At 54.5% G+C, this 27,045-nt stretch overlaps 1 protein-coding gene across 2 annotated transcripts in view; it reads left to right on the top strand.

Annotated features, from left to right (window-relative positions):
* The first annotated feature begins 11,804 nt into the window (after nt 1-11,804).
* DIS3L2 (DIS3 like 3'-5' exoribonuclease 2) overlaps nt 11,805-27,045 on the top strand; it is a 285,169-nt gene continuing 269,928 nt past the window's right edge. Inside the window, exons 1-2 of one of the 2 annotated variants that reach the window (XM_031968143.1) lie at nt 11,805-11,884; nt 24,666-25,383. In XM_031968143.1, the coding sequence (XP_031824003.1) occupies nt 24,687-25,383 (697 nt within the window). In that variant the 5' untranslated portion in view covers nt 11,805-11,884; nt 24,666-24,686. Of the gene's footprint in view, nt 11,885-14,520; nt 14,707-24,665; nt 25,384-27,045 lie in introns of those variants that run through there. The other variant, XM_031968145.1, reaches the window with a different exon arrangement.

The raw sequence follows: 27,045 nt of genomic DNA, 5'->3' as shown, positions 1-27,045 counted from the left end.
CAAAAAGTCTCACCTCCCGTGCGAGTGCTTAGATTGACAATACACAGGATGGATTTTATTAACCCAACCCCCCAAATCCAAACAGAAAAGACACCTGAGCTCACAAATAGCCCAGACTTCTCTTTCCTTTCCAACGAGTTAAAGCCCGTTTATTGCTATGGGCCGAGCATCATGGTAGGCGCTGGGATACGAGGAGGAACTCGTGGTGGTCTCTGCTGTGGGGGAGCTCAGACAGTACCCACGGGAGGGCGCAGCTGCAGAACAGACGCAGGAGCCTTCGTGCTCCCTAGGGCGCAGCGGCAGGGCAGATGGGAATAGATCTTCCTGAGGGTCGTTTCCACGATAAAAGATCTGTTTCTGATTGGGAACCATTGGAGGGTGCCGAGGATTTGGGGGCAGGAGCTTGGTTTTCTGGGACTTTGGCAGCCTCAGCTGCTGGACATGGGCTGTGGGAGAGGGGAGAAACTGCAGCACCTGCAGAAGCTGTAGCCAAGACCCATTTTCTCAAGGGCTGTTGGATGGCGGCTGTGGGAGAGGAGGTATGTTACTCCCAAGGTCCTGGGCTCCCTAATCTGAGCTATGGCTTCCCTTGGGTTGACCAGAGTCTGTATTTCTCTCTAGTTGTTTCAATGACATCTCTCTTTATTTGCTATAGATTTTCCTGAAATGCTGCCCTGCTCAATAAACCTCACTGGCTCCCTATTACCTCTGTGGTCAAATGCAGACTCTTCTTTGTTCTAGCTTTCTTGTTGTGCGTCCATTCCTCCATTGCACACACTCAGTGGTTCGGCCAAACTAACCTTTCTGCCTCTCAGGTATGCCATTTAACTCTGCCTTTTAGAATTCCTCTTTCCTTCAGGGTTTATTCTGAGCCATCCTGGTCTTCCCCCAATTTTGTGTTCCTATCCATGCTTATAACCTACTCCCTCCAACCTTCCCACAGCAAAAGGTCAGGGACTGATTTGGGGGAGGCCCCTCAGCACCCGCACCTGTGCCAGGTCAACAGTAGAGGTGTAGAGAGGTTTTTGAAGACGGATTCTCTCTAGATGAGCCTTTTAAAGGCTCAGCCCAAGTGTTCTGAAATCCAACCGATTCAGTCTGTGGTGTGCTATATTTGGAATCGAGGTCCCGTGTTCAAATTCTGGCCGTGACAGCGGCTCACGGGCTGCGTGTGATGGGGGGCATGTCGAGCCCTCTGTTTTCTCACTGGAAGAGATGACTTCTCAGCTCCCATGAGGACCGTGTTCTGTGCGACTGCTCTCCCGAAACTGGCACTCGAGCCCCCGCTTGTGGGTTTCCCTCCAGTAGTCAACCAGGTGAAAAAGCCGGCATTTCTTGAAATGGCTCGGTAACCAAAGTACAAAACGTGTCCCTCAGACCGGGGGGGGGCTTCTGTAGAGCCAGTGGCAGGAGGGGAAGATGGGGTACACCAGTAGGGAGACTCGGTCACCAGATCACGTTTATTGCTAAGGCAACGTCCCCTCCCGTGACATCTCCCGCTGGTCTGGGGGGGGGGGGCTATGTCTCTGTGCTCAGGCTCGGCTGAAATCCCGGCCTGAGGTGGCCAGGCCCGTGATCTGGGACCAGCCAGGGTCTCAGCTTTGGGACCCACGCCAACTCCCCCCCCCTCCCGATTGGATTAGATGACTCCCCTGGGCTTCTCGAGCAGGGTCAGCTCCTCCACTCATCATTTCTCTCTCATTTTTCTAGTTTGTGAGCGGGAGGAAGGGGCCAAACTCATCCTGTTTGCCAGTCGTCGTCCATTTCCTGGGTTCCTGGGTTCTAGACTGGGAAGGGACCCCAGAAGCCTCCCACCCACTTTATGTTGGAGGAAAACTGAGACCCAGAGAAATGAAATGACTTGTTTGTCCAAGGTCATGCAAGCAGGAAGGAGGGAGGAAGGAAACAGTATTGCTTTAAGGGCTACAATGTATCTGGTCCTTTACAAGTTTATCTTCTCTGATCCTCCTGGCAACCCTGGGAGGGAGATGCTTTTTATCCCCATTTTAGAGCTGAAAAACTGAGGCAGAATAAATGACAGGGCGCCCAGCTAGAATGTGTCAGACAGAATTTGAATACATGTTTTACTGGTTCCAGGACCGTGCTCTTATCTGTGGAACCCTCAGGTTGCCCCCCTGCCCCGGAGGCAGCCCCTTCTCTGCTCCCCCTCCTTGCCTCCCTGACCGTTCACGCACCCGCGGGTCAGCGTTTCAGACCGCAGGCTGGAAGTTCTGGGACCCTCCCCCCCCCCAGCCGTGGCCTTGTGCCCGGATGAGACCAGGGGCTCTCTCGGCCCCGGCCCCGGGTCTTTCGCTGCCTACCTCGGCCCGGCCCCGACTCCTTTATCCCGCACGGGCAAGACGATGTCGTCATTTATTCCTTTACTTTTTTTTTTTAATTTAAAGGCGGAAAGGGGGAAAGCGTCCTGCTCTCTCCCACAGGTACCGAGCGTGCATTTATTTAGCACCTGCTGGGGGCCCTCTGCTAAGCGCCGGGAACCACTAAGAGAACCCGCCCTGGGGGGGGGGGAGGAACAGGTCCTGGGGAGGGCGGGGGAGCATGTGAGGACACCCAGAGGCCCCGGGTCGGGAGGAGCAGCCGCTGTTTCAAACGCTGAGGGCCGAGGAGGACTCGGGCCAGAGAAGGGCCCGTTGCCGGCGGATGAGGCAGGGGGCTGGGGCTCAGCCCTGGGGGTGCCTGCTGGCTCTGGGGAGCACCCACCCCTCGGCCTCCCCGCAGCCCCGGCGCTGGGAGGCCGGCCTCTCCCCCTGACCCCGGGGGCTCTCGGTCCCGCTCGGCTCGGATGGCCGCGGCATCCTCGGGCGGGAGAGGCCCCCTGACCCCACGGCGGCCGCCTCGCCTCTGGCCTCGGGGAGCCCTCCCGTACCAGCCTTCCAAATCAAAAGAGCAGATGTGATAGACAGCGGCTCAGGGAACCGCGGACATGTTCCAGCGACCGCATCCTCACCAGCCAGCTGGCCCAGGGGGCTCCAGGAGCTCTGCCTGACTGGGAAACTACTTCACCGAGCTCTCGCGCTCCTTGGCTCTCCTCCGCTGGCTCTCCCTCCCTCCCTCCCTCTCTCCCTCCCTCCTTCTCTTTCCTTCTCCCTCCCCCTCTTTCCCTCTTCCTCTCCCTTCTCCTTCCCCTTCTGTGTCTCTCTCTCCTTTCCTTTCCTCCCTCCCTCTCTCTCTCTCTCTCTCTCTCTCTCTCTCTCTCTCTCTCTCTCTCTGTCTTTCACTCATTGTCTCAAGCCCAATTTCCCTCCCACCTCTTTCCTTCTCCCTCCCCCTCTTTCCTTCTGCTCCCTCTCTTCCCTCTGTCTCTCCCTCTTTCTCCTCTTCCTCCCTCTCTCTGTCTCCCTCTTATACACACGCGATTTCCCTCTCCCTCTCTCTACTTCTCTCCCTTCTCTTCTTCCACTTCTCTCTGCCTATTTCTTCTCTCTCTCTCCATCTGTCTCTCAGCATCAGAGCATGACTTCCCTCTCCCTCCTGTCTGCAAAATGGGACCAGCAGGAAATAACGGCTGCAAAGTGTGCTATAAAGCGCCGCCTCAGCATTGGAAGAAGCCTCTGTCTCGTCCAGCCTGATCAGAATCCTCACTGTCCCACGCCTGACACGCCATCCTTGACCGGGCACCCAGAGGCAGGCCATTGCATTCTGGGACAACTCTCCCTGGCAGGAAGAAATGCAAAGCCCACGCCCATCTATTGTATCTAGGATATACTGTGACATATTTAACATGTATAGGACTGCTGGGGGGGGGGGGGGGGAGGGAGGGAGGAAAAAAGTCGGAACAGAAGTGAATGCAAGGGATAATGTTGCAAAAAATGACCCAGGCATGGGCTCTGTTAATAAAAACTTACAATTATGAAAATATATATACAAAGAAATGCAAAGCCCATCATAAAACTGCATCCCCCTTTGATCCAGCAGTGTCTCTACTGGGTTTATATCCCAAAGAGATACTAAAGGAGGAAAGGGACCTGTATGTGCACAAATGTTTGTGGCAGCCCAGCTTGTAGTGGCCAGAAACTGGAAACTTAGGGGATGCCCGTCAGCTGGGGAATGGCTAAGTTATGGTATATGAATATTACGGAATATTCTTGTTATATAAGAAATGACCGGCAGGAGGATTTCAGAGAGGCCTGGAGAGACTGACAGGAGCTGATGCTGAGGGAAGTGAGCAGGGCCAGGGGATCACTGTACACGGCAACAACAAGATTATACAATGACCGATTGAGAGACTTGGTTCTTCTCAGCGCCCAGTGATCCCAGGCAATCCCAACAGACTTTGGACAGGAAACGCCACCTGCATCCAGAGAAAGAACCAAGGAGACTGAATGTAAATCAAGACCCCCTGTGTTCGCTTCTTTTTTCTGGTTTGTTTTCTTTTCCTTTCCCGTGGTTTCCCCCTTATTTTTCTCTCCCAACATGGTTCATAAAGTGACGTGTGCTAAAAAACAAAGCTGCAAAGCCCATCTCTTGAGCCTCATCTTCTGCATGACCTTGGCCAGGTCCCCTGTCCTGGATGGCCCCACACTCTGTACCAGGCGATTCCCAGCTTTCCAAGGGGACAGGAGTCCAAAGTGGGAGGAAGGGGGACAAGGGATCACATGGAAAGAAGAAAGGGAGCCCCTGTGGGAGGGCTGGTCCCCCTGGAGGTCTGAGTCAGTGGGGGAGAAGTGAGGCCCAGGGGAGGTTCAGTCCTGAAGGGCAATGAAGGGAGTCCATCAGCAAGCGTTTATTAGGCAGTGCTGGCGGGTGGCCCTGAAGATCAGCATCTCCGGCTAATGGAGAACCTGGGCCCTAGTGGGCTCTGAGTGCGAATCTTGCTGGGCATTTAGGCTGGGGCCTGCCCCAGGTAAAAGGCCTGAGTCCCCTTCTCCCCTGGCCGCCCATTGCCCACTCTCAGCAGGATTTTTTTTCAGAAAGTATCGGCCTGCCAGCCTCGTCGGGGTGCCCAACCCCCCTTCCTCCTGCCTCCCGTTTTAGAGGCACACTTGGCCTCTGCTTCTGAACCTGGGGGGGGCAGCATGGGAGCCACGGGTCAGGACCCCCCTCCCCCTGCTGTGTGCCCCCCTTTAACCTTCCTACCAGGACCTGGGGGGGATGGGATCCCCGAGACCTGAATGTGACTCCTGCCTCCCTCACTGGCTACAGGGTCCGGGCAAGTCTCTAGAGACCCAGACAGATATGGCCTTGAAGGAACCTCCTCTCCCACCCCCCCCATGTGCCAGGCACTGTATGGGTGCCCTCAGAGAGCTTCCAAGTGTGCTGAGTGGGCCATGGGGTGGGGTGGCCCGGGAAACATGACACAGACTCCCTGCCAGACCTGGAGTCCCAGGGGAGGAGCCCCAGAGGCTGAGGAGGCTGGGGAGGCTGAGGAAGCTGAGGAAGCTGGGGAGGCTGAGGAGGTTGGGGATACTGGGGAGGCTGGGGATCATTAGAGAGACTGAAAAGGCTGGGGAGGTTGAGGAATCTGGGGGTGGCTGGGGAGGCTGGGGAGGCTGAGAAATGTCCTAATTATAGGTAGCTTTTACCCAGCAATTTAAGGTTTACACACATTAGCTCATTTGATCCTCCCCAAAGCTTGTGAAGTCGGCACTATTACTTTTACTGATGAGGAAACTGAGGCTGAGAGAGCTTCAGTCACCCTCAGGTCCCACACAAGACATGAGTTTGAGTCCAGATCTTTCTGTCTCCAAGACCAGCACATTATCCAACTTTGTCTCGTATACAACAAGAACCTAATAAGGAAAGCTTTAATCATCAGAGTTGTCCAAAAGCCCAACAGTCTTGGGCAATGGTAGGTTTCCCATCATGGAACAACCTCCAGGGGAGGCTCCATTGTGGCTCATAGGTCTAGGATGAAGGGTGAAGGTCACTTAGGCCGGCCCCTTCCTAAAGAGACAAGCATTTAGTAAGCGGTTGTGTGCCCGGAGCTTTAGAAATCAAAAAGCAAGCCAGGAGCTGCCCTCAAGGAGCTTGCACTCTAATACAGTCTGGAAGAGGGAGGAGGGCTGGGAGGGGGGACGGGCAAGGCCGGGGAGCAGGACGGGGAGGAGGGACAGGGGAAAGCTGGGGAGCAGGGCCAGGAGGAGCGAGTCCAGGAGCAGGAACTCCAAGGAAGGCCCCAGGGACCAAGTGTCCTCTGGGGTGAGAAGACCCTGTGAATTCCTGGATGGTGGAAAAGTTTTATGGATGACGCCGTGGCAGAGACGTGGCAGGGACGTGGCCGGGACGTGGCAGGGACGTGGCCAGGATGTGGCAGGGATGTGGCAGGGTCTCCAGCAGAGACTCTGGGTCCCAAACTCTTGTCACCTGTAGTCCTCGGTCACGGGGATGGCTGCTCAGCTGCCCAGCGGGATGGGCGGTTCCTCTGGGCCAGCCTCCGGAGTTGGATGAACATTTGCTGGCTAAGGGCAGGGAGAGGCTCTCCCAGGGGCTCCAGGGGGCTCCCGCCCCTGTCCTGCCGTGCCCTCAGCCCCTGGGCTTGAACTCTCCTGCCTGGCTGGGCCCAGGCCAGCTTCAGCCTCTGCCCAGGGCTGGCTCAGCAGGTTGTTCAGGCCTCCCCGGCCGGCCCGCAGTGAGTCACGGCGATCAGCTGGGGGGCCGCGGCTGCCCTGCTGGACACCTGCTCCCGGAGCAGCTGCCTCCCACGGGCGCTGACGCCATGGCCGGGCTGGGAAGGGAGCGTGGAGCTGGAGCTTGGCAGGGGCAGTGGAAGCCCCTCTTCTCTTTGAGCCGCCAGCTAATGGCTCTCCCGCTCGCCCGCTGCTTGCCTTTGCCAGGGCGGGGCCCAGCTGTTTCCCCTCTCCTTCCCTGACTCTCATATCCCCTTCTCCCGTTCCCATCCTTCCAGAGCAAAACACCCCTGGGGCATCTGGGAACCGTCCTGGGTGTAAGTGCTTGGGAAAGCCCCCGATGGGGCCACAGGAAGGCCTTTCCCATGGGGCAGGAGACCAGCAGGGCTTGCCCGGCTGGGGAGGGGAGGGGGAGGCCCAGAATCTGCTCGGGGGCCTCCCGACCTGCTCCCCTGCTCCCCAGAAAGTGGCAACCTCCGCTTCTGGAGTCAACCTGGCTCTGGGCTCCTGCTGTCAGCCAAGGCTTCTCGGCTGCCTGGCCTCCTGACAAAGGCAGCCCAAACTGGCAGGCCTGGGCCGGGCAGGGAGGGCCAGGGGCCCACTCAGAACCTCAGACTCTCAATGTGATTGATAAGAACGGCTCCCATTTGGCAGGACCTCCAGGCCCACCAAGGGCCCTCCATTCAATATTTCACTTAACCCACACATGCTCTCCAGTCCCCGGAGGAAGAAGGGAGGCCCGTGGAAGTTACCCAGGCTGAGCCCCTGGAGCTGGAACAAACTCGTCTGTCTCTGCCTATCTTTGGGCTCCTCCAGAACGCCCCATGGTCTCCCCCAAAGTGTCCCATCCACTCCCCCAGAATGCCCCGTGGGCTCTCCCAGAACATTCCATGAGCTCCCCCAGAGCGCCCCATGGGCTCCCCCAAAGCACTCCCCCGGAGCCCCTCATCTGCTCCCTCAGGACACCCCGTGGGCTCCCCCAGAGCGCCCCGTGGGCTCCCCAAACTCTGCCCGGAGGCTCTCTCTGAGTATGCCCTTAACCCGGCTGGAGAAGGTGAGCTTCTTGAGGGCAGGGATGGAACAGGCCCTGCATGTTAGGCCACTAGGAGGCGCCAGGAGGCCGGGGACTGGGGAGCCTGAAGAACTGAGTTCAAATCCTTGCCTGGCACCGGCCGAGCCCCTTAATCCCTCTCAGCCTCCATTTTCTCCTTATCCCCGCTCACGTAGGATGCTTGGGACGTGGCCCCGGGAGTGCATGGGCGGCCCCCGCCCGAGGCTCTGGGCCTGCCAAGGCTCCCCGGGCCCTGCGGATGCTGGCCTGGGCAGGGCGGGGCCCCTGGTTCTCCTTGCAGGCAGGCAGGGACGCCAGCCTTTGCCAGGACCCCGGGGCTGCTGGGAAAGCAGAACCGGGAGCTCCTCTGCAAAGGGCCTGGGAAGGAGCTGGTCTTGCCCCCCCAGGAGGCAGCAAGATCCCAGGCCACCAGCTCTGAGCTCAGTTTCCTGGGCCGGGCAGGGGCTCCGCGGCGCTGCGGGGGCCAGAGGGATGGGGGCTTTCTCGAGATGGGGGGGCCCGGGGCTTTCACATGAGGTCATGCGGATCCGCGGCTCCCTCCCCTCCCCCTCGGCCTCGGCCAGCTCCGGCTGGCTAACAGCTGTTCCCAGATGTGGCCAGGCAGCTCGGGCCCAGGGCTTGCTGCTGATTGGGCGGGATGGGCTCCGTGCCGACCCCTTTCTGCCTTTCGCCCCGCCTCCCCCCTAGGATTATAGCCTGGAGGATAGTGGTCTGGGTGACCCAGGCCAACGGCTCCATTTTACAGAGGAGGAAACTGAGGCTCGGAGAGGTTAACGCCCTCTCCCAACGTCACAAAGGCAGGATTTGAACCTGGAAGCGGGGTTCTCACCATTGCCCGGCACTGCCGCCATCCTCCGGGGCACCTGCCTGCCCTACTTTTTCCACCAAAGTCACATGAACAGCTTTGATTCATCCTTTCCTGATCTCTACTCCCAGGAGATCCAGAACCGAGGGCGGCCCCTCCTTCCTCTGGCTGGGGGCGGGTCTTTGGCCCCACGTGGCCGCCGCTGATGCCATGTCTCTTGACCAGAGATTGTAGCTGGGGCTGGTGGGACTAAGAGGAAGGAGAGGGAGGGAGTGCCAGCACTTATGAAGTACCCACTGTGTGCCAGGAACTGAGGCCAAAAGTGAAATCTCCCCCCTTGGGGGCACTTCCACCCCCCCTTTTGTTGAACCAAACGCAAACTCTGAACCACAGTTTTCCCAAGCGAAACTTTAGTTTGCTACAAAGGCCAGAGGGGCGGGAACACAAAGGGGAGACCCGAGGGACAGAGGACAAGGATTAAAGGCGGCTCCTTCCCTTGGTCTGGGCACCCCTGGACTCCAGGTGCATTGGTGAGATGCGGTCTCCTGGTGGGGCCGCTGGAGGGTCCAGCGGATGGAGCACTGGGCCCGGAGTCAGGAAGATCCTGCTCCAGGGATTTAAATCCAGCCTCACACACTTCCTAACTGTGTGACTCTGGACAGGCCATTTTAGGTCCTGCTCGCCTCAGTTTTCTCATCTGCAAAATGGGCTGGAGAAGGAAACAGCAAAGCACTTTGCCAAGAAAATTCCAAATGGGCTCATGAGAGTCAGACATCACTGAAAAAACAACTGAACATTCTTCTGGGGTTGGGAAAAGGGTTCGCCTCTAGTGTTCTTAATCTCATTTGAATAGAGGCCTTTACCAAACAATCGTTCTACCGGCTGACTTGCAGGGACACTGGCCAGGGCTCATGGGGGCTCATGAACTGCTGTTAGGAGAACACGTCTAGAATCATGGAAGCCCCATATGGAGGGAGTAGGCCCACGGATATAACTAGCAGCCCAGTGGCTGGAAGGGTTGGGACAGGATACCTTTAGAAGGCAATGCTGGAGTTGGGCTTAGAAGCAGGCGAGGGGTGAACTCTCACACTGGAAGGGAGGTAGGACCATTTTCCAGGAATGAGGGACACAGGGCGGGCGGCTCTGTGTACTGGAAGGGAGGTTTTGCTTTCCAGCCTTTTTAGGCCACTACTTGGTCTCGTCACCCCCATGGTGAATCCTAAAGGTTCAGGAAACACAGAGCCTGGCATCCCCTAGGTGCTTAATACGTGCTTATTGATTGTTCCCGGTGCTGAGGTCCAAGGTCCTAGGAGCCCCAAACCGTAGCTTCTGGGCCAGAGGCGCCATTCTTCGGAGCCTCTTTGTGCCCTGGGTCAGGATTTCCTCCGGGAACCTTGGAATTTGCCTTGGGGGGACCCTCAGCTCCCTTGAAGGGCCAGGGAGACATTCAGTGCCGAGGCCTGCCTGTGTCTGCCTTTTCCTTTCCTCACAGCCCCTTGGAGAGGGACCAGCACAGCTCGCATCCCTTCTGGTCCAGTCTCGCTCCAGAGGACATCCGGCCCTCCTGCCACTTCTTCCCCCTCTTCCTGAGGGTCTCTGTAGCAGCTCCTTCTGCATGTCCCTAGGGATGGACACACAAACTCCACCAAAGGTGGTTGCGCTCCCAATGCCCTGGCTGCGCCAGGATTTTTTTTGCCAAGTCAGAGGACGGGAATGAGGGAGAGCGGTCCCAGGCCGAGGAAGCTCCGGGAGCCCCTTGGGGCAGAGAGCCCGGAGGGGTCCCCACTCCTTCACAGAAGAAGTAACTGAGGCAGGGGGACAGCACGGCCTCCCACGTGTCCAGGGGGCAGGGGGAGTTTGGAGTGTTTCTGGGAAGGCCCGGAGCTCCTGGCCACAAAGGTTTCTGGGAGGGGCGGCTTCCCACTGTCCTGCTCCCTCGGCTTTCAGCGGTTCTGGGGACCTGGGCCCTCGGACACCCTCGTTTGCTCTCCTGCGGAGCCACCTCGGTGCCCCGGGACCTGCCCCACAAGGTAAGGCAGCTCTTACCTAGGAGACCCCAAGGCGGCTGGGCCCGGCCCCTCCCTGGGTCCCCTGAGGGACTCTGGGAGTGTCGTCCAATGGGAGCGGGAGCCCCCGGGGAGATTCACAGAAATGAGGATTTCCTGTCTGTTCCAGAGCCTCCTGCTTCTCTTAGATGCCTTAAACAGGCCGTGGGCCAGCACTGCAGGGGGCGGTGTGAGGCAGGGTGAGGATGGGGTGGGGGGAGTGTCAGGGCGCTTGTTCTCCCGGCGCGGCCCTCAGGGCTCCCCTGCAAGAGACAGTTTGGATTTGGAGCCAAGAAGACCCGAGTTCAAGTGCTGCCTCACTCAAGGGCTGCTGCATCGTCTCAGCTTCCTCCTCTGTTAACTGGGGATGACCTGAGCCTCTTCTTGCCTGGGACCAACCACCATCATCCCCAGCAGGGGGCCGGGGAGGAGGGGGGAGGGCTCCATGGGCCAGGAGGAGGAGGGACTGCGGAGGGAGCACTGCAGGGAGGATTGCAGGAAGAGGGGAGGACTGCAGGAATGGGGGAGCGCTGTAGGGAGCACTGCAGGAATGGGGGAGCGCTGCAGGGAGCACTGCAGGAATGGGGGAGCGCTGTAGGGAGCACTGCAGGAATGGGGGAGCGCTGTAGGGAGCACTGCAGGAATGGGGAGCACTGCAGGAATGGGGGAGTGCTGCAGGGAGCACTGCAGGAATGGGGGAGCACTGCAGGAATGGGGGAGTGCTGTAGGGAGCACTGAAGGAATGGGGGAGCGCCTGCAGCTTGGGGAGCACCTTGCTGATGGGGTCGCCCCCAGAGCACCAACCCGAGGGGTCCCAGGCCAGTTCAGAATCCGAGGCCACCCCTAAGCAGCCCGGCGGCACCTGAGTGCATAGAGCCGGGGCCTGGAGTCTAGAGACCTAAATTCAGACCCCGCCTGCGTCCTCCCTTTGCCTTGGTTTCCCTGACTGTAAAACGGGAGCCACCCTAGCACGAGGCCCGGCCCACGGCAGGAGCTTAGCATCCGCTCCCCTTCCCGCTCCCCGGGGCCGCGTCTGAGGGTCTCTGTCCGAGCTGGGATGGAGAGGCGGCAATAGTTAAGGAAAAACAACCAATCTGTTTATTAAGCTCCCGCTGCGCGCCGCCCTCGGGGAGCCTCCTGCTGCCAAGCGGCCACACGGTCCGCAGCCGCCCTTGGGGGGCTCCACGGGAGCCCTCGGGGGGCGGCCAGTGGGGGGGAGGTCCCGGCCGGCTCGCAGCCTCAGTTTCCCCGCGCACGCTTCGCTCCCGCCCTCTTTTGGTCCTCGCCGGAGCCCGTAGTCGCTTGGCCTGCGACCCGGAAGTGGAATCTCCTTAGCAACCTGGAGCCGGAGCGGCGGCCGGAGCCGGGAGCAGGGGTGAGTGACCGCCGCCCGTCCCGGGAGCCCGGGCTCCGGAGGGAGGCGGCTGGGGCTCCCGGGGTCGTCGGCCCCCCCGTCCGTCCGGGCTCCTCCGCCGGCCGCGCTCCGGGCCGCCGGGCCCCGCCCCCGCCGCCCCAGGCACCTCGGCGCGCAGGGGGCGTCTCCCCTCACGTCCGGCGCCCCCGACCCCGTCGGCGAGGGGCACGCGCCCTGCGTCCCGCCGCCCCACGGGCTCGCGGAGGGCGCGCGGCCCCCGGCTGTCCGCGCATGCGCCCGGTGTGTGTGGGGGGGGGGGGAGGGGGAGAGGCGTCACCGCGCCTTTCGCGCATGCGCGCCCTCGAGGCCTCCTGTGGTGAGGAGCATGTGGTCCCCTCATCGAAGTCTGGTATAAATGGGGAAGCTGAGGCCTCGGGAGGCGAAGGTTCCCACTCCAAGTCGAGCAGCGAGGGAGGGTTGCTCGGGCCCGGAGCAGAATCCGGAAGGAAGCGCCTCGCAGACCCAGAGGTTGGGCCTGAAGAGCCTTGGGCGGGCTTAGGGTCTGGGGTCGCCCCCACGGGAAGCAGGGGCGCCACCTGGCGGCCACGTCAGTCTCTGTGGGCGGCCCTAGCGCTCCCTCTCGGTGCCTCCGTTTCCCCTCCGTAGGGGCTGAGCCAAGCTGCCCAGGTCACTCCCCTCTCCAGGACGCTCCTCCTCCATGACTCAGGTCCCAGCGGGAGCCCGGGAGAGCCCTTTCCCTCCCCTCCAGGTGGGGTCGCACCCTGGAGAACTAGGCCTCGGGGCCTCTGCTCCTCCCCCAGGGCTGCCGCCTTTCCCTGGTCCAGGGCCTCCGGGCCTCTTGGGAAGTGTCCCCCGGAAGCCCGCCCCTCCCCCTCCCACCCGGGCACGGCCCGTGGGCTGCTGGTCTCCCCTGCCCAGGGCTTCTCTCCCGAGACGGTGTGTCCGGGCCCACGCGGGCGGGGGGCAGGGAGGGGCTGCAGCCGGTGACGGGGGCTTTGGGGGGAGAAGCCGGGCTGACAAGGGGGCGAGCTGCGGGGAAGGGAGCGGGGGGCGGCCGGGGGGCAGAAATCCCCCGTGGGTCCAGTCAGAGGCGCCGGACTTTCTCCACTAGTGGGGTGGGAGCGACCCGCGCAAGGGCGGGAGCTGGGGCGCTGTGGGCCCCGCGTGGAGAGGGGCAGCGCTGGGAGACGCCTGGGAAGGAGCAGAGGAGGGGGCCCAGGGCGGATCTTGGGGGCATTAGGGAGTGGAAGAGGATGACCCAGCTTTGTAGCAGCTTGGGGGGGGGGGCTACTCTAGCCAAGGAAGGTCTGCAGCAAGAGTGGCGCAAGTGACCTTTGAGAGAGCGCATGAGTCGGTGGTGGGGAGGGGAGATTGCAGGGGGGCGGGGCCCCTAGAGATGTCTGCGTCCCGTGGGCCCCTGGGACCCCTGTCTCGGGATGGCTGTGTCTGGGGAGCCGGTCAGACAGGGAAGGTGAACCGAGACTTAATTTGTGAAGTGGGGCAATGGGCTCAGCCCAGCTTTGCGGTACTCGTTGGGAAAGACCCCAGTGGCAGTGGGAAGGGGGCAGCAGTTACCCTGATAACCCCAGAGGGTTGCAGGAGGTACAGACGCACCCAGGGAAATGGGGAAGGCAGGGGTGGGTGGGGCAGAGAGCCGTCAGTCAAGAGAGCGGGCGTCCCTGCCAGCGTGGCCCTGGCACAGCGGGACGAGGGCTGGCCAGGGCAGCAGGTGCCATCTTTGTAGGTTTCGGGGGAGGGGGCCAACCGACTCTTATCTGTGCCATCTTGGAGTTAGTCATTAACATTTCCAAATCATGTCAAAGTTGTCAGTACGGCGTTAAAACGAGTTTGGCTCCGTCATCTCACAGCTAAATCAGGCTTTTGGGGGAGCGTCTGGAATTTGTCAGAGGCTTACCTCTGTGCCTCAGTTTCCTCATCTGTAAAATGAGCTGCAGAAGGAAATGGTGATCACTCACTGCAGTGTCTTTTCCAAGAAAATCCCAAATGGGGTCATGAGGACCCAGCTACCGCTGCAGCTGCCCGGGGCCACGGGGCTATCTCCCAACACCCCAGGCCCCTCGTCCCGTCTCGTCCCGCGCGCTCCCCCAGCTTGGCTCAGGGAAGGGTGCGCCAAGAATGGCCAAGACCCTCCCCTCCGAACATAAGAAAGGTCCTGGTTTGCCCGGCATCCTCTGAGGAGACGCTGTCCGAGTCTTGTGGCAGCTTCACACCGTCATCAGCCAGCTCTTCCTCATCTGACAAACGTGGGGTCCCAGGTCTGGGTCCCCCTACCCCCAGCCCCCTACCAGGCAGTAGCCAGTACCAGGAGTAAGACTGCAGAGGAACCCAGATGTGGCCACCAGAGGGGCATAAGCACAACCATCATTCATGAGAAACCACAGCCCGGCCAGGGGGCAGCCCCCCGACTCTGCTGCCAAGGCTTCTTGGGTGACAGTGGGTGTGTGCAGGGGAGACCCTGTGGGGGGTGGACACAGGGGCTGAGGGAGGGGGCCTCCATGTTGGTCATTGATGTCGCCATCTGTGAGGGTGATGATGGCAGGCAAAGATTGTGATTCAGCCGCTCAAGTCATAGAGAAGGGTGGGAGCGTGTCTGGGAGGTCTGGTGGGAACCTCACAGGTGGAGAAGTGGCTGACCCCCGTGATGGCCAAGTGAGGTCCTGCAGTGGCCGGGGGACCCAGAGTGGGCTTCCAGAAATGCAGAGGGAGCCTTGGGAGAAAGGCGGCGTCCATGAATAACATGTGAGGGGAGGAGAGGAGGCAGAAGCGGAATCTGCTCCCAGAGGAGCCTGCTGCAGAGGACGGTGGGGGAGCCTGGGGCTTGGCGGGCGGCTGCGGGGGAGAGGCCGGCCGAGGGGGAGGGAAGGTGGATCGGAGCCCGCCGGTGTCCAGAATGCTGCTGTGGACCAATAGGGGGAACTGCGGGAGCACAAGGAAGAACCTTCCCACAATTCTGATGACCCAGTGGAATAGACTGGGGGGAGGGGAAGCGTTCCCAGCAGCTCCTGGCCAATCATCTGATGGGGATGGGTGGTGTGTGGGCGACGTTCGCAGGACCTTGAAGGTTGGCCTAAAGAACTTGGAGTATTCCAGGACCGTGGCCGACCAGTAGAGTGTGTGTGTCCACCTGCATGTGTGAAAGCTGCTCGATGGGCGCTGTCGGTGTACAAAGAAAAGCTGGTTTTAGGCCTGAAAAAGTTGTTTGAGTTGTTATAGTAAAGACACATAGTATAAGTATAGTACAGTATATATAAGTAAAGATCAATTCATTATTTTTTAGCACACATTGCTTTATGAATTATGTTGGGAGAGAAAAATCAGAGCAAAAGGGGAAAACCATGGGAGAGGAAAAAAAAAAGGAAAAAAGTGAATCGAGCATGTGCCGGTTTACGTTTGGTCTCCTAGTTCTTTTCTGGAGGCCAAGGGCATTTTCTGTCCTGACTCTATTGGGATGGCTTTGGATCACTGAACCACTGAGAAGAACCAAGTGTAAAGTGTGATTTTAAAATGAATTTCAATCAGTGAATTACCCTGGAGGCATCTCCGGCTCCCTACACTTCAGCTAGAAGGAGGCCCTTCTCCAAACAGATTTTTCCTCAGGACTCTGCCATCCTTTGAGTCGCCCAGGTTTGCGTTCTTTGAGCCTTGTTCTCCCTTGAGCCTCAGATCTGACAAGTGAGTGCTTCTCTTAATGGGCTCCTTCTGGGCCTAGACTGACCCTGGCTCTCGCCAGCACTCTTGCAACAACTTCTGATCACACGGACGCTCTGCCTGCTTTGCTCCCTCATTGTGGAGCTGCCCAAATAATCTGAGTCCGTGGGACTGCGGCACTTCCTTCTGCAAGGTCTTTCTGAGGCTCTAGGACAAAACTGGGCATCCCAGGCACCTCCCATGGGGCTCCGGGCTCCTCCTGGATCCTCCTTACACTGTTGGGGTCACACCCCCTCCCGGTGCTTCCCAGATTGAGGCTCCCACCCGTGTCGATTCTTAGGCCTGGGGACGGCATAGGAGCTAAGAGATTCTGGACAGAGGAAGGCGCTCCTTTTTTGTGGCCAGAATGAGAGGCCGCACGTGGAGCTGGGCTCCCAGGGTTCCTCCTATTTGCCCCCTCAGTTCCATCAAATTCTCTGCCATCCCATTTGGGGTTTTCTTGGCAGAGATGGTGGAGGCCGTAGCTGTTTCCTTCTGCTCCTTTGACTGGGGGCGGCGGGGGGGGGGGGTGCGTACCTGGGGTAGAGGGCCTTGCCTGGGCTCTCACGACCGGTGACTCCAGGGTGGGTGCTCTACCCACCACTCCTCCCAGTTCTTCTTCCTTGTTCCCTCCCCCAGCAAGCCATCCCTTGCAACAAAGAATGAAAAAAAAAAAAAGCAGAACTCACCAGTGCATTGGCCTGGTCTTACACCCAGAGGCCCTCACCTCACCTGCTCTCCTGCCCTCTCACATGCCAGGCTTGGCCAGGACTGCTGTGGGCTTTGGTTTTGTGGTAACCAGGGGCATTGTTGCATGAAGGCCCTGACTTGGGTTGTGGACACTTGTGGGCAAGTGTCTAGCAGTGGGATCTCTGGGTCAGAGAGGGGGGGATCGTCTCCATTTTCAGGTGAGAAAACTTAGGCTCACGGGTGATGTGACTTGTTAGAATCTGGGCCTGAGTCTCCAAGGCCTGCCTTCTCGTCACTAAACTCCCCTGACTCTTGATTAGGTTCCTATTTAGGTTTTTCTGTTTGGAAGCATTTGTTTGAAGTTATTTCCTGTGGTCCTTGGAGACCGAATCCAGCCCCAGTGGTGCTTGTTGGGTGCTTCATATGGACAGATTATTGTGCAGGGGAATGCTGGAAAGGCACCAAGTTTGGGCCTGGTCCTGCTTCTTGCCATCCGACTCAGGCAGCCTTTTGTGCTGATCCACAAGGCTGTAATGTCTTGGGAATTGAGTCGAGTATCAAAGAGGTGTTTTTGTGCTCTTTGTTCCACAATGTTTTCCGTCTGCATCCATAAGTCCTTGTGTTAATTGCTTATCAGCCCAAATTTAGACTGGATTCCTGAAAGAAGAAAAAAAATCTTGGTTGCATCCTTCATTTAAACATTTATTAAATACCTACTGTATGTAGGTTCAATACTAGTAGCCACTGAAGAAACTGAAGGTTGTGGAAGCATCCAGTCATTGATGATGAATGTTGGACAGCTCTAGGTCCTGGAGAGAGCCTTGGGGAACCTACTAGATACCTGGCTATTCATGATAATTCTTCAGGCCTAGCCATTTAAAATTTCAAATCCATGTAAGCGTAATATCATCAAACCAGCCCATCTCTCTCTCTTCTCCACAAGAAGGGAGCATTCACTAGGAAACTGCTGGCTTTGTGATTGTGATTTAGTTTTTACATTGCTTAGGCTGTCCTCAGGTTTGGGCAGCCATCCCCTATCACCAAGGTTTTTTTTTAATTTTTTTTTTTATCTTTTTTTATTTTTTAAAAATCCATAGCTTTTTATTTACAAGTTATATGTATGGGTAATTTTACATTGACAATTGCCAAACCTCTTGTTCCAATGTTTCCCCTCCTTCCCCTCACCCCCTCCCCTAGATGGCAGGATGACCAGTAGATATTAAATATATTAGAGTAAATATTAAATACAAAATAAGTATACATGACCAAACAGTTATTTTGTTGTACAAAAAGAATTGGACTCTGAAATATTATACAATTAGCCTGTGAAGGAAATCCAAAATGTAGGTGGGCAAAAATAGAGGGATTGGGAATTCAATGTAATGGTTCTTAGTCATCTCCCAGAGTTCTTTCTCTGGGCGTAGCTGGTTCAGTTCATCACTGCTCCATTGGAACTGATTTGGTTCATCTCATTGCTGAGGATGGCCAGGTCCATCAGAACTGGTCATCATATAGTATTGTTGTTGAAGTATAGAATGATCTCCTTCCTGGCCCTGCTCGTTTCCCTCAGCATCAGTTCGTGTAAGTCTCTCCAGGCCTTTCTGGAATCCTCCTGCTGGTCATTTCTTACAGAACAATAATATTCCATAACATTCATATACCACAGTTTACCCAACCATTCTCCAATTGATGGGCATCCCCTCAGTTTCCAGTTTCTGGCCACTACAAAGAGGGCTGCCACAAGCATTCATGCACATACAGATCCCCAAGGGTTTTTTTAAAGGGAAAAAGAAGAGGAAAAAAAAAAGATGTATCTGACCCAGTGCTCCCAGATCCGACGTCGTGTCAGGTTCTACAGCTTCAGGTCCGCCTGGGCAGAGGAGCCCTGTTGGCAGCCAAGCCTGTGCCTGGGTGCTGGGATCTTCCCGTCACTTTGTGGATGGCCATCGGGCAAGCTCACAGTAGTCTCTAAATGGCTCCCAACTTGGTTCCTCACCAAGATTCATTTGTTTCACGATTTCATTCTTCAGTCTCTTGCCCCTCCCGGCCTGTGGAATTTTGCTCCCCGGGAGCTTTCCTATTAATGACTATAAAATGTTCTACAATCCAGGGGGTCTGTCTCCCCAGTTCCCAAGGTTGTTTTTTCCCTTGGTCCGGCCTAGTGTTTCCGCTCTCGGAGCCTCCAACATTGGAAGGATGACATTGTCATTAAGGCAGATTCCAAAGCAGTGACCGGCCCTGTGGGGGCCCCGGCTGCCTGCTCCATCCCGCCTCTGCCTGCGGGGCAGGGTCCCAGATTCTCTCCCCTCTTGTCATGTGGATGTGTGGAAGTATTCTCCTGTCACTGCTGGGGGGTCAAAGGCCTTCCTCAGTTCCCTTTCCCTCTGCAGCCTCGGGCTTCTCTTCGGCTCCCCTTTTCTCCAGGTTTTCCTCCTGCCTCTGGGGGCTCCCTCAGTTGGGTTTGTTGGGGCCTCCTGTCACCAGTGTCTCCCCGCCCGGGGCCCTTCCCTCTGTGTGGCTTCGCTTCGAGATACCCATGGCCCTGACAACCATCCCAGCGCTCTCTGTTGACTCTCCCAGAGTTGGATCCAGAAGGCTTCTTAGAGAGACCTGCCTCAAACTGAGTTCCCCGCCCCCTTGCCAGGGGTCCCTGAGGCTCATGGCCACCTCCTGCCTTCCTCAGTCCCCTCTCCCTCTGCAGCCCCAGACTTCCCTTCGGTGCCTCCTTTTCTCCGGGTTTTCCTCCTGCCTCTGAGGGCTCCCTCAGTTGGGTTTGTAGGGGCCTCCCGCCCCAGGTGTCCCTCAGACTGGGCCCTCTTCCTTCAGCCCCTGCCCCCCACTCTCCTCAGGACCTGGGGGTGCCCCTCTGTAGCACCAGTGCTGCTGCCCAGCACAGCCCCTGAATCATCGCGCTGGCCACCTGCTCTAAGGCTCTCCCTACCCCAGGGCGAGCTTGTCCAGAAGCGTGGGTGGCTCCTGTCACCCCCAGGGGCCTCCCACCATTTTCTGTTTGGCGTTCAGGGCTCTCCCTTTGCTCCTTGGTAGGATCTCTTTGCTCCAGCCTCACCCGCCTCCTGGCTGTTCCACATACCCAGCTCCTCCGCTTGGGGTTCCAGGCCTGTTTCTGGCTGTCCCTCACCCCTGGAGTGCTCCCCTTCAGTACCCCCCCAAAGCCCCATCTGTTACAGGAAGCCTTCCCAGCCCTGCGTGGTTCCGGCTCTCTCCTGTGGAGAGCCTATTTGTGCACCTTTGCTTGTCTCCACTCTTCGACTGTGAGATCCTGGAGGATGGGACTGTCTTAGGACAGTGCCGTGTATATTGTGGGCGCTTAATAAATGTTGATTGTCGATTGGATAGCCCAGAGTATGCTTCAGAGCGCTCCATAGAGGAGGTTGCACAGTGGGGAGAGTGCTGGTTTTGGAGTCAGGGAGGCCTCCTTTGCAGCCTCCCTGCGCCATGAGCCGCTTAGTGTCCTCCAACTTCTGCTCCCTTGGTTCTACCATGGGGCGAGTGCTAGCACTCGCTTTCCAAGGTAGTTAAGGATAAAACGGGATAATAGACCTGCAAATGTTTTCCAAACCCTGAAGAACCCTCTTAAACTCTTCTCCTCCAATCATGATATTTATTATTTCTGTGTCAGACGGTCCATAAATAAACATTTATTAAGTGTCTACTGTTTGCCAGGTTCTGTACTAAGCCTTGGGGATACAAAAATAGGCAAAAGATGAAGTTCCTGCCCTTAAGGAGCTCACGGTTAAATGGGGGAGACAGGGTAGAGATAAAAAAAGGAGAAATAGGAGCTATTTCACAGAGGAATGGCACTAGAATGAAGCAGAATTGGGGAAGGCTTCATGTAAAAGGAAGGGCAACAGCTGAGGTTTGAAGGAAGTCAGAGGGGAAGGCGAGGACGGAAGGTGGAAATGAGAGTGCCCAGAGAGGGAAGCCCTTGTCTGTGGAGCAGCCAGGAGGTGGGTGTGACTGGGTGGAAGAGTACTTTGGGGGGATGGGAGGAACCACAGAAGAAACAGAAGTGGAAAGGTAAGTGTGTGGGTTAGGTTATAAATGGCTTTATTATGTTTGACCCTGGAGGTGATAGGGAGCCATTGGAGTTTATGAGGGAGATGACAAGCCTGGATCTGTGCTTGGGAAAATGGCTCTGTGACAGAATGAAAGATGGATTGGAGTCGGGAGAGACTTGGGGCAAGACCCCCAGCCCGTGAGCTATTGTAATAATGCCGGGGTGAGGTGTTGTGGGCTTGTCCTGGGGGGCACAGTCTGGAGAGAGGCAGGTGCATGGGAAGGGCCTGACAATCGAGGGGAGGGTGGGGGTAGGTAGGTCAGGGTGACTTTCAGGCTGTGAGGATAGGGGACCGAGAGGAATGGGGAAGGTTGAGGGCGAATGAGATGTCGACTTAAAGGCAGTTGGAAATTTGTGATTTAAGGTTATTAGATCAGAGAAGGATGGGTAGATCTGAGAATCATCAGCGTAGAGTTGGCTGGTAATTAAATCCATGAGAGCTGATGAAGAAGGTCCAGGTCAGACCCCCGAGGGACACTCTTAGAGGGCAAGAATTTGATGGGGATCTAGCAAAGAAGACTCAGAAATACTGGTCGGAAAAGTAGGACAAGAAGTAGGAGAGATGCCCCCAAAACCTGGAGAGACGAGGATCGCAGGGAGAATGAGGGCTGAGAAAAGGCCATTGGATTTGGCAACAAAGGGTCATGGGTCGCTTTGGAGAGCGGTTGGGGTGAATGAGGGGGTCACTCTTCACCCAGATCTCCCCATTGCTTCCTTATTTTGGTTCTAGATTTCCTCAAACGAATAGACCCATTTCATTTGGAGCTGTGATCTCCTGTCGATGTCAGCTAGTGCTGATTCAACTGAAGCAATCCTCCTTTTGCTGTATGGCCATTAATCTCTTTTTTTTGTGAACACGGAGGTCCAAAACCACAGAGGGGGAGTGTCTTTTGGGGGTCGTTTGACACTGTACCAGAGGAGCACATGGGCATTCGGTTTTGTTCTGCTCTTGACACATGACTGACCCACCCTTCTTGTCTAGCACTATCTTTCCTGCTACTTTGAATAATTTTTGGTTGGTAATGTGCTGCGGCTTACTCCAGCTTACCACGTGTCTTTCCATTGCTCTTTGGGTGACCTCTACCTCTCATGCTTTAAAAAAACCGAGAAGTTTTCTTTATGTTTTAAAAAATATTTTGGATATCTTTAGTTTTCATATTATTTCTCCCTCCCCATTTATTTATTTATAGAATGTGGTCCCTTTCCCTTGCCTCTCTTTTCTGGGGAGTTATAATTCGGAGACCCAAGTTGTAAGAAGCCTGTGTGAGATGGCGTGTGCTGTGCTGTGTGTGTAGGCACGCACCTCTCCACCAAGGGGCGGGCAGAGTCTTTGCTAGTCACACTTCTGGACTCCAAATTAGCCATTGCATCTAGTAGACTTCCGAAGTCTTTCCAGGTTGATTTTTTTTTATATTCTTGTAGTCACTGTGTACGTTGTGCTTTTGGGTCTGCTTATGTGACTGCTAATTCCTGCAGTTTTTCCCAAATTTTCTCTGTATTCTTCATGTTTTGTTTCTTATGTCATAATATAGTTACATTGCTGTAGCAGAGTTTCTTTAGCTACTTCTTGATTGATGAGTTTCCAGGTTGTTTCCAGTTTTTTTTTTTTTTTTAAACCACAAAAAATCCTATCATAAGTATTTTATTAATTACATTCCCCCTCAATTTTTGACCTCTTGGGAGTTTATTTCTAATAGTAGCATCTCTGGATAAAAAGGTATATAGAATTTGGTGACTTTTCTAATTTAGTGTTAAGTTGTTTCCAGAATGGTTGAACTAGTTCATAGATCCACCGACAGTGCACCCATGTATCTGACTTAGTGCAGCTCCTTTGTCATTGGTCATTTGATTTATCAGGGACAGTGGTGTGCTGTGCATCTCAGCCAGATGGTGTTACTAGACTAATCTTAGCTTTAAGGGGGAGAAACTTGTCATTAAAGGTACTGCCTCAGTTCCCTAAGCAGCCCGGCTCTTCTCCTTTCGGTTCCGGTGCAGTTCACTGCTGGTTTGCACGGCCTGCCTAAGAGCGGTGGCTTCTAGCCCCCTGTACGTCACATAAGAACCATTCTTCATCCACTTGACTGTTCCAGTGTGAATGTTGGTGAATTGGAGAGTTAGTCTGCAACCTTGAGTACAATAGAGCTTCTTGAAGAGAGTTGGAAACTCCTGAAGGCAGCAGATAACATGTGATCCACTGGAATTTACTGTGGGTTGAATTAAAAATACATTTGATTTCGTGGTGCATAGTTCTACTTAAATGAAATTAGTTCTTTTTTTTCCTTTTTTTATTTACAAGATATATGCATGGGTAATTTTTCAGCATTGACAGTTGCAAAATCTTCTGTTCCAACTTTTCCCCTCCTTCCCTCTGCCCCCTCCCCCAGATGGCAGGTAGTCCCATACATGTTAAATATGTTAAAGCATTTGCTAAATACAATATATGTATACATATTTATAGTTATCGTGCTCAAGAAAAATCAGATTTAAGAAGAAGGTAAATATAACCTGAGAAGAAAAACAAAAATGTAAACAAACAATAAGAGAAAGAGTGGAAATGCTATGTTGTGGTCCACACCCTTTTCCCAATGTTCTTTCTCTGGGTGTAGCTGGTTCTGTTCATTACTGATCAATTGGAACTGATTTGGATGCTCTCATTGCTGAAGAGAGCCATGTCCATCAGAATTGATCCTAAATGAAATTATTTCTTAAAAGGTGGTAGTTTTAGCTTCTTTCCATCAAGCTCTGGGGGTTCATGACTGGCAGATCACTTGTGGAGTGAGTTATTCTGTTTGATGTATGTATGCAGGGAGTTTTCCTGTTGAGTTTGGGATTCCTATCAAGGTAGCAGCATCTCTCCATGGTTCCTATCAGGTTGAGAGCAGCCTCTGCCACCCCAATCATGACTACTATGTCTTTGATAGTCTCATGACACAGCTCTGAATGTGTCCTTCCTCTGTTCCAGAACTTCCTGTTGCTCCCTCTTTCCTCCAGGGTAAAATGTGGGCTCCTCGGGTTAACCTTTCATGTCCTTCATGGACCTTGGCCCCAAATTCCCTTTTCAGACTGAGTTTGCTGGATTCCTCTTACCCCTCTCTAACCTCTATCCACATTGGGCCTCCCGATCAGTATTGACGCCGTGCGCTCCTTTCCATTTCTGCCTCTGTATCCGAGTACAAGCTGGCCCAAAGCCTTTAGCTTGGACTCCTGAAGCTCCTAGTTCCTTTCAGGGGCTGTTTAAGTATTGACTCCTTTAAGAGTCCCTTCCTGATTCCCATCCTAGATTTCCCAAGTTCTCAAGAAATGATTGTATAGAATAGGTCCTGCTTTGAACCATTTCTGAAAATTTCTTTTCTCTTCTTCCTACGGGATATGAGCTCTTCAAGGACAGGGATTATCTCTCATCTGTCTTTAAGACAGACTTGAACCCAGTTTTTTACTCTGAGACTCAATGTTCTATCATGCTGCCCTACATCTACCGTACATCCAGCAAATAATAAGTGCTTAATCAGTGCTTATTGATTGAATGGCTCATATCGCTTAGCCCATAGGACAAGCAGCTGCTTATTCCTTGGAGAGAGAACAGTTCAGGATTCATCTTGGCCTTTTTTTTCTTTCTCCTTTCCATTCTTTCTGCCTTCCCCCTTCCCTCTTCCTTCCCCACAAAGGAATACAAGCCCTTTGACCTTCTCTTCTGAAAAGACATCCAGCCTTTCTTTAGGGCAGAAGTATGAATTTTGTAGTAGTTCTGGGAAAAGTTATCTCTGATCCCTCTTCTTGGGCCTGAGCCCACTCTGGCTGGTGGCCCCCCAGATCTAGAGTGCTGTGGCAAGCACTCAGATGTGAAGAAGGAAAACAGTTGAGTTCATATTTTTGTGCCTAATAGTTTGTATTTGGCTACAAAGGGTTCGAATGTGTCAGACGCTGAAAAAGACAAAATAGCTTTAAAGTTTGGGTCTTTTTCCTTCTTCTCACCTATACTGGTTCAGTATGTGAACCATGGGCCGCAGTCCGTTTTTCCAATGGCATGTGACCAGTCTGGTCCTGTTGACCACGGCTTGGCCGCATTCTGCAACAAAGAAATCATGTGTTGTATTGCTTATCGTTAATACTAGGCGTTCAAAGCAGACTTTGACGGAAGTTTTGGAAAATCGCCCTTACTTTAAGACAGTACCGTATCTGTAGGAGTTTGACTAGATTATCTGAGCCCTAAGAGCTATGATTCCAGTTCTGTTCTGATGTAGTATTCAATTCAATGTTTTTATGTGCTAAAAGTAATTTATTTTTTCTATTTGCCTCACTTTAAAGTTTGGCCATATTCATTGAAGTATGGATCACCTGGGATACGTCCGAAGTGGAATGAGAGCTAGCTCCAGCAAGCTTGCCGGCCCGCAGAAGAACGCCTACGCCCGGCTGGTCCAGCAGCACCGCAGTGGCCGCTTCCGCTCCTATCTAAATCACGTGGCTCAGAAGATGCAGCTGGAGGAGATGGGCTTGAGCGACACTGGGTCTGACGTAGACGTGTCTTTGAAAAAGGGGATGATGCGAGAGGCTGTCACAAGAAACGGGCTGAACGTGCCCGACCCTTCCCCAAATAAAGCCTCGCTCTCAGAAAACCCAGACTGTGTGGAAGCGGAGGAGGAGTCGCTTCCATGTGATGGTCCCGAAGCCTTCAGGAAAGGCCCTGCTTGGACGTGTTCAGAGGCACGCCAGTCGGGCCCAGGCGAGCCAGAGGAGGCCGGTGGTCCCCCTCCTGCAGAGGGGAGCTCGGAGGTGGAGAATCTGGGCTGGGCTTTGAGCAGCTGTAGCTTAGCGCAGAGCCCGAAGCCGAGCCCTTCCGGCCAGAAAGCTGGAGCCTCTCATGAGAAGGATGTGCCTGAGACCGGACATCAACTCCAGGCCAGCCCCAGTGCTAGCCATGTGGAAAGGGCTTGGGAAGTTTCTGCAGCAGAGCAGCAGCCCCCCCTGGACTCCTCTTCCTTGAATTCTGAGAAAGCTGGGCCTCTTACTCCTGATCAGCTGCCAGGTGAGCTCTCGGTGGGGGGTTTGGCAATCAGCCTTGGTGCTGGGGCGCAGACATCCAAAGTGATGGAGCTCTCCTTTGTACTAGGTAGAGTTTTAGACCCCGGGTATTTTTGCCCATGAGGCCCCGAGAAGATACACGCTCTGCTGCTGGGGAGCAGGACCCTTCAGAATCCCAGGTATCTTGGCAGGGTTCAGTCCTCGAGGGTCTGTTTTGCTTAGGAAGGCTAATGAATTTGGAGTGGACAAGTTACCAGATCGGTAACCTCTATAATCAAAAAATTATTTCTTTTATTATCATTTGGGTCAATACAATGAAATCCAAGACTGTCATCCTCTTAGAAAGATGGGACTTCAGTTCTTGCTCCACTGAAATATCTGGGTGGTAAAAGTCAATCCTCTAAAGTCAGGTGAGTACAAAGTGGCGTGGCTCAGGAACTAGTTTATTACGGGGGCCAGTCTCTCACGGGAACTACATTTCTTTGGCTCTTAATTTTCTAAGAACTTTGTTCTTTGTTTGGGGCATACAGAGAGGGAAGTAAGGAAGGAAGAGGAGCCTAAAAATGCATTTCAACAAGGATTTTTCTTAAAACACATTCCCATGACTTTTCCACTCTAGAAACGATAACATTATTTCAAGGTTGAAAGCCTTATCTGACTAGAAGAAAGTCGATCTGTCGTGTTGCATGCATTTATAAAACTTCAGTTAGGAAAAAAAATTAATTAGCTCCTTTTGAATGATCAGGGCCAACGCTGGTGGCAGGTTGGACAGCCTGGCATGCAACCTGCCTGCCACTACTCTGGTGCCCTGGCCAGCAACTGCTTTTTTTCCATTTAAAATTCTCCACTTTGTGCAGCAGTTCAGCAAAGAATGCGGTTAAGAAACAAACTAAGCAATGAAATTGGACATAAAACAGCAAATTCCAAAGCATTGATAGATAAAAAGAAAATATAATCATAAAAGAAAGCAAACTGTTGGTAAATGAATATGTTTTACAATTTGCAAACAGGTTTACATAGATTATTATTATTTTTTGGATCCTCATAACAATTCTGTCTGAGATTAGCCGCTGACTGAATTTCAGGGAAAAGGAGTCAGAGACAACACTGAGATTTTGAGTGTCTTAATACTGCGTGGGTTAAGGATTGGCCAGAAAGTGTCAGAGGCTTCCAACTCCAAGTTCTTTCTATCAAATAAGCTACGGGCTCTTGTGCACTCTCTGCTTCTGTCTCTCTTTGTCTCTGAATCTCTCTGCAGGTGGTTTAGCAAAATTAAATCTTATTCTGTGCCCCTTTCTGACTCACCTTTGCATTTATCAGATTTTGTTGATGTTTTCATGTTCCCGACAATAACCTGACATTTTCACTCTGATTCTGCTCGCCTTGTCTCACTTGAAGTGAATCTGTAAATACTGATTTGTGTTCTCATTGGCGGTGTTGTGGGAGGCCTCACACCCCTTCTCTTAGGGAGTTGTTGTAATTGGTGTTTCTGGCCGGCTGTGCCTCCTCCCTGGCCTCTAACTGGGCTTCCTAACTGCGCTTGCAGCCTCCAGGCTCTCCTTCCCTTTCTAATTTTCGGGTAGGGAGACCCTGAGGAAGGGCAGGAAAGGCTGCTTGGGGTCCAGGACCCCGCTCTTTCACATGCCACCTTTTTGTGGTCCTTTCA

This window comes from Sarcophilus harrisii, chromosome 4 (assembly GCF_902635505.1).
Source record: "Sarcophilus harrisii chromosome 4, mSarHar1.11, whole genome shotgun sequence".
Lineage (NCBI taxonomy): Eukaryota > Metazoa > Chordata > Mammalia > Dasyuromorphia > Dasyuridae > Sarcophilus > Sarcophilus harrisii.
Note: the sequence above shows the minus strand (reverse complement) of the source record. Positions and strands in the feature narration are given on the sequence as shown.